Source organism: Palaemon carinicauda, chromosome 13 (genome assembly GCF_036898095.1).
Source record: "Palaemon carinicauda isolate YSFRI2023 chromosome 13, ASM3689809v2, whole genome shotgun sequence".
Classification (NCBI taxonomy): Eukaryota; Metazoa; Arthropoda; class Malacostraca; order Decapoda; family Palaemonidae; genus Palaemon; species Palaemon carinicauda.
Window position 1 is genome coordinate 137,727,709 of NC_090737.1, and position 7,500 is coordinate 137,735,208.

A 7,500-nucleotide genomic window follows, 5' to 3' on the forward strand; every position below is an offset into this window, starting at 1 on the left:
GCTCCAAGAGGGAAAAATAGCCCAGTGAGGAAAGGAAACAAGGAAAAATAAAATGTTTTAAGAGCAGGAATAACACTAAAATAAATATCTCCTATATAAACTATAAAAACTTGAACAAAACAAAACAAAACAAGATGAAGAGAAAATAAGATAGAATAATGTGTCCGAGTGTACCCTCAAGCAAGAGAACCCTAACCCAAGACAGTGGAAGACCATGGTACAGAGGCTATGGCCCTACCCAAGACTAGAGAATAATGGCTTGATTTTGGAGTGTCCTTCAAGAAGAGCTGCTTACTATAGCTAAATAATCTCTTCTACCCTTACCTAGAGGAAAGTACCTACCGAACAATGACAGTGCAGTAGTTAACCCCCTTGGGTGAAGAAGAATTGTTTGGTAATCTCAGTGTTGTCAGGTGTATGAGGACAGAGGAGAATATGTAAAGAATACGCCACACTATTCGGTGTATATGTAGGCAAATAGAAGATTAACCAGAGAGAAGGATCCAATGTAGTACAGTCTGACCAGTCAAAGGACCCCAGAACTCTCTAGCGGTAGTATCTCAACGGGTGGCTAGTGTCCTGGCCAAGAGCTTCACTATTTGAAGAATATTGATTCTATTAAGATGTAAGCAAATCGTCAGATGATTGAGAAAAGGCTTCGAAGATGTACTTCTTAAGGACGTAAATTTACTTGACTGGAAGAGACTGCTACTCGACTGGAAGAGACTGTTACTTGACTGGAAGAGACTGTTACTTGACTGGAAGAGACTGTTACTCGACTGGAAGAGACTGTTGCTTGACTGGAAGAGACTGTTACTCGACTGGAAGAGACTGTTGCTTGACTGGAAGAGACTGTTACTCGACTAGAAGAGACTGTTACTTGACTGGAAGAGACTGTTACTCGACTAGAAGAGACTGTTACTTGACTGGAAGAGACTGTTACTCGACTAGAAGAGACTGTTACTTGACTGGAAGAGACTGTTACTCGACTGGAAGAGACTGTTGCTTGACTGGAAGAGACTGTTACTCGACTGGAAGAGACTGTTGCTTGACTGGAAGAGACTGTTACTCGACTAGAAGAGACTGTTACTTGACTGGAAGAGACTGTTACTCGACTAGAAGAGACTGTTACTTGACTGGAAGAGACTGTTACTCGACTAGAAGAGACTGTTACTTGACTGGAAGAGACTGTTACTCGACTGGAAGAGACTGTTGCTTGACTGGAAGAGACTGTTACTCGACTAGAAGAGACTGTTACTTGACTGGAAGAGACTGTTACTCGACTAGAAGAGACTGTTACTTGACTGGAAAAGACTGTTACTTGACTGGAAGAGACTGTTACTCGACTAGAAGAGACTGTTACTTGCCTGGAAGAGACTGTTACTCGACTAGAAGAGACTGTTACTTGACTGGAAGAGACTGTTACTCAACTAGAAGATACTGTTACTCGACTAGAAGAGACTGTTACTTGACTGGAAGAGACTGTTACTCGACTAGAAGAGACTGTTACTCGACTAGAAGAGACTGTTACTTGACTAGAAGAGACTGTTACTCGACTGGAAGAGACTGGTAGTCATTCAACATATCTTGACAAAGGATTAAAAGGATTTGAAAAATTAATGGATGACTGAATACCAGAAACAAAATTACTGGAAAAACCCAAAATAGAAAGAAGATATACAGGAGTGTACTACACAAAATAATTAACATCATTTCACCTTGATCTAACACAGGAAAAAACAGCAAAAACTCTTGCAGAGATATTACTAAAAGATGCATCTCTTCACCTTGATCTAATACAAGAAAAACAGCAAAAACTCTTGCAGAGAAATTACTAAAAGATGCATCACATCACCTTGATCTAATACAAGAGGACTCAGCAAAAACTCTTTTTTTAAAAGATATTACTTAAAGATGCATCACTTCACCTTGATCTAATAAAAAAAACAGCAATAACTCTTAAAGAGATATTACTAAAAGATGAATCACTTCACCTTGATCTAATACAAGAAAAAAAAAGGCAAAAACTCTTGCAGAGAAACGTTCCTGGACGCTGGTGTTCCCCAAGGTGAGGTGACTGGAAAACCCCACGAGACGCCAAGAGTCCCAAGACGTACATTTTGGTGCTGCCTAGGAGGTCCTTGGCTACTAGTATCCTACACTCCCATCCTCCAAGCTCCCATCCCAGCCCACAACCCTCACCCCCCTACGCAAATCCGGTCCACGGGGCGTAAGAAATACCCAATATCTTTTGACCCTGGCGTTAAGCTGAGTTTAAAAATGGCACTTTTTTTTTCTTTTTGGCTATATAATATCTGAAGTTCAGTAACAACCTTAAAATAGATTTGTTATATATAAACAATAAAGAAAGGGCCATGTCAGCTTATTCAACAGGATGCCAGAGAACTTCAAATCATTCATTGAACATAAAAGCATTCGATGCAAGTTTGAACTTTTATAGTTACTCGATTCAACTGCCTAATTGGGAAGATCATTCCAAAATCTGGTCACAACTGGGATAAAAATTCTAGAATACTGAGTAGTATTGAGCCTTATGATGGAGAAAGCAAGGCGGATTTTATGCATAGTAGGGCATACTGGATGAGAAGACCTGAATGTAAAGGATGATCAGAACTAGAAAAAATCTCATGCAACATGCATAGAGAACTAACGGAAACACAGTGCCAGAGGTTAATATTAGACTAGCAATAAGAAATTTAACAGACAGCAAGTTTTTGTCTAACATATTAAGATGAGAATCAGCAGCTGAAGACAGACAGGAGAACAATACTCGAAGCAAGGTAGAATGAAAAATTTATACTGAAGACCAGACAGGAGAATAATACTCGAAGCAAGGTAGAATGAAAAATTTAATGTTGAAGACCAGACAGGAGAATAATACTCGAAGCAAGGTAGAAGTAATAATTTAATACTGAAGACCAGACAGGAGAACAATACTCGAAGTAAGGTAGAATGAAAAATTCAATGTTGAAGACCAGACAGGAGAACAATACTCGAAGCAAGGTAGAATGAATAATTTAATGTTGAAGACCAGACAGGAGAACAATACTCGAAGCAAGGTAGAATGAATAATTTAATACTGAAGACCAGACAGGAGAATAATACTCGAAGAAAGGTAGAATGAGAAATTTAATGTTGAAGACCAGACAGGAGAACAATACTCGAAGCAAGGTAGGATGAAAAATTTAATACTGAAGACCAGACAGGAGAACAATACTCGAAGAAAGGTAGAATGAGAAATTTAATGTTGAAGACCAGACAGGAGAATAATACTCGAAGCAAGGTAGGATGAAAAATTTATACTGAAGACCAGACAGGAGAATAATACTCGAAGAAAGGTAGAATGAGAAATTTAATGTTGAAGACCAGACAGGAGAACAATACTCGAAGCAAGGTAGGATGAAAAATTTAATGTTGAAGACCAGACAGGAGAACAATACTCGAAGCAAGGTAGAATGAAAAATTTAATGTTGAAGACCAGACAGGAGAATAATACTCGGAGCAAGGTAGAATGAGAAATTTAATGTTGAAGACCAGACAGGAGAACAATACTCGAAGCAAGGTAGGATGAAAAATTTATACTGAAGACCAGACAGGAGAATAATACTCGAAGAAAGGTAGAATGATAAATTTAATGTTGAAGACCAGACAGGAGAACAATACTCGAAGCAAGGTAGGATGAAAAATTTAATGTTGAAGACCAGACAGGAGAACAATATTCGAAGCAAGGTAGAATGAAAAATTTATTGTTGAAGACCAGACAGGAGAACAATACTCGAAGCAAGGTAGAATGAAAAATTTAATGTTGAAGACCAGACAGGAGAACAATACTCGAAGCAAGGTAGAATGAAAAATTTAATGTTGAAGACCAGACAGGAGAACAATACTCGAAACAAGGTAGAAGGAATAATTTAATACTGAAGACCAGACAGGAGAATAATACTCGAAGCAAGGTAGAATGAAAAATTTAATGTTGAAGACCAGGCTGGAGAATAATACTCGAAGCAAGGTAGAATGAAAAATTTAATGTTGAAGACCAGACAGGAGAATAATACTCGAAGCAAGGTAGAATGAAAAATTTAATGTTGAAGACCAGACTGGAGAATAATACTCGAAGCAAGGTAGAATGAAAAATTTAACGTTGAAGACCAGACAGGAGAATAATACTCGAAGCAAGGTAGAATGAAAAATTTAATGTTGAAGACCAGACAGGGGAATAATACTCGAAGCAAGGTAGAATGAAAAATTTAATGTTGAAGACCAGACAGGAGAATAATACTCGAAGCAAGGTAGAATGAAAAATTTAATGTTGAAGACCAGACAGGAGAACAATACTCGAAGCAAGGTAGAAGGAATAATTTAATACTGAAGACCAGACAGGAGAATAATACTCGAAGCAAGGTAGAAGGAATAATTTAATACTGAAGACCAGACAGGAGAACAATACTCGAAGCAAGATAGAAGGAATAATTTAATACTGAAGACCAGACAGGAGAACAATACTCGAAGCAAGGTAGAATGAAAAATTTAATGTTGAAGACCAGACTGGAGAATAATACTCGAAGCAAGGTAGAATGAAAAATTTAATGTTGAAGACCAGACAGGAGAATAATACTCGAAGCAAGGTAGAATGAAAAATTTAATGTTGAAGACCAGACTGGAGAATAATATTCGAAGCAAGGTAGAATGAAAAATTTAATGTTGAAGACCAGACTGGAGAATAATACTCGAAGCAAGGTAGAATGAAAAATTTAATGTTGAAGACCAGACTGGAGAATAATACTCGAAGCAAGGTAGAATGAAAAATTTAATGTTGAAGACCAGACAGGAGAACAATACTCGAAACAAGGTAGAATGAAAGAATTAATACATTTATTCAAAAAGCCATATTTATCTGTAATTGAAGAAGAAAGAGACCAAATGTATTTCATAAATACATATCTAAACCACAGAGCCTAATCTTTTAATAATATTTAAGACATGATATACTATCAACGTGGTATGACAATGAAAAAATATCCAACAGATTTTGTAGATTTGATAACAAAGCCCTTAGAAGAATATTAGGAGTTAAATGGCAGGACAGTATTAGAAATGAAACTATAAGAGAGATCAAAGAGAGACTACTTAAGTGCCATATGTGGCTGAGATCATGGTGAGGGGTAGATGGAGATGGTTTAGGCATGGTCTTCGCACTCCCCAAAAGAAATTAGTTCAGCAAACGTTTACCTGGACTCCACAAGGCACTAGAAGAGTTGGAAGACCCAGGCCTACATGGCTGAGGACTATGAAGCGTAAAGTAGGAGATGATGAATGGAGAAGTATTCAATTAAAAGCTCAAGATAGAGACGACTGGCGAAATCTAACCGAGGCCCTTTGCGTCAATAGGCGTAGGAGGAGATGATGATGATGATATTTTCAAATCATTACTCATATTTATTATATATTATACTTTCAAATCACTGTATCAGTAGTAATAGTAAAATAATTTGACATGAGTCTCTCTTTATATTTTATATATGACATATCTATTTTAACGGTGTTACAAACCATGAAATAATTTATATATTTTCACTCATTACTTTTCATACCCAGTTTACTCATTTACTTATTTCCATTCCTCACTGAGTTATTTTCCCTGTTGGAGCCCCTGGGTTTATAGCAACCTTCCTTTCCAAATAGGGTTGTATCTTAGCTGGTAATAATAATAATAATAATAATAATAATAATAATAATAATAATAATAATAATAATAATAAAAGACGTTTAATAAAGTACCAAGTTCCAGATGTGTATATGAATATTTTTCAAAACCGAATTATCATCATCATTATTATTATTATTATTATTATTATTATTATTATTATTATTATTATCATTATTATTATTATTAGTAGTAGTAGTAGTATAACCAACCCTCTAATTCTTTAAACAATTCATTCAAAATACCAAAAACCAAAAAGATTTTTCGAACAGTTCCGGGTTGGGAGTTGAAAAGGGCCAACGAAAAATGTGAAAAGGACGAAAAGTTGAACAGGACAAGCAAAAAAAAAGAAGAAAAGGTTAAATAAGAGAGAGAGAGAGAGAGGAGAGAGAGAGAGAGAGAGAGAGAGAGAGAGAGAGAGAGAGATGCTAGCTTGACAAAAAAAAGGGCGTGCCGAATAAGTGGTATGGCTACGGACCTGAATAAAAAAAAAATATATTTAAAAAAAATTTACTATGAATCCGCAAACTCATCCAGTGCTCACTCAACCAAGTATATGAGAGAGAGAGAGAGAGAGAGAGAGAGAGAGAGGAGAGAGAGAGAGAGAGAGAGAGAGAGAGAATTGCCTCGCAGACCAAAACAACTAAAACATTACTCTTCTTCTGAGAGAGAGAGAGAGAGAGAGAGAGAGAGAGAGAGAGAGAGAGAGAGAGAGAGAATTGTCTGGCAGACCAAAACAACAGCTAAAACATTACTCTTCTGCGAGGGAGAGAGAGAGAGAGAGAGAGAGAGAGAGAGAGAGAGAGAGAGAGAGAGAGAGAGAGTTGCCTCGCAGACCAAAACAACAGCTAAAGCATTACTCTTCTTCTGCGAGGGAGAGAGAGAGAGAGAGAGAGAGAGAGAGAGAGAGAGAGAGAGAGAGAGAGAGAGAGAGAATTGCCTCGCAGACCAAAACAACAGCTAAAACATTACTTTTCTTCTGCGAGGGAGATATGTTCGATGTATTCAATTTCAAGTCACTGTCAACTTGTTTCTGTCTACGTGGTTAAAACGAGCTCCTGGACACTTTCAATTTTAAATTACGTAAACGTAATAGTGTTTGCCTCTGCGAAGGAGTAACCACACTAAATAATTACTATACCTCAGTAAGTTACGTCTGAAAATAAGACTAAAATACTTTTTATCTCGAAAGAATAAACAGTTAAGTTGCATAATAATTTATATGAGGTTTAGAAAAATTATATAAAATCTAAAATGTACCTTTATATACAAAACGTATCGATACATTTAATTCTTTTAATAAATCTTTTCAAGGTCTCACAACGACAAGGAACGGGTGCCAATGAGGCCTGTAAGCCATTTGATAAAAAAGTTTTCATAATGTTCAAACTCTGATAACGCATAATTAATGCTATATAATAGCGAAATTAAATTTAATTCTTTTAATAAATCTTTTCAAGGTCTCACAACGACAAGGAACGGGTGCCAATGAGGCCTGTAAGCCATTTGATAAAAAAAGTTGTCATAATGTTGTTCAAGCTCTGATAACGCACAATTAATACCATATAAAATAGCGAAATTAAAATACAGGTAAAATGAATGCATAAATGTCAAAACAAAAATTTTTATTCAACATCTTATGTGGAAGAAAATAATAGTTTCCCCAAGCCAGGAATAATTGTAGGCCTACAAGAGTTGAAATACAAACTGAAAACAATTCAGTTTTTTAAAATCTCTAGCCAAAAATAAGTGTAGGCATACAAGAATTGAAATCA

At 36.4% G+C, this 7,500-nt stretch overlaps 2 protein-coding genes across 3 annotated transcripts in view; both read right to left on the bottom strand.

The window, feature by feature from the left end:
• The window catches only part of LOC137652495 (protein toll-like), an 83,635-nt gene that overhangs the window by 67,391 nt on the left and 8,744 nt on the right, over positions 1-7,500 (bottom strand). The gene's annotated exons all lie outside the window — the stretch shown is intronic.
• On the bottom strand, positions 674-2,746 carry LOC137651840 (uncharacterized). The gene is made up of 2 exons (XM_068385060.1): positions 2,673-2,746; positions 674-1,409 (listed from the first exon to the last, which is right to left on the bottom strand). Exons 1-2 carry the CDS (start codon positions 2,744-2,746, stop codon positions 674-676), a joined length of 810 nt encoding a protein of 269 aa, XP_068241161.1.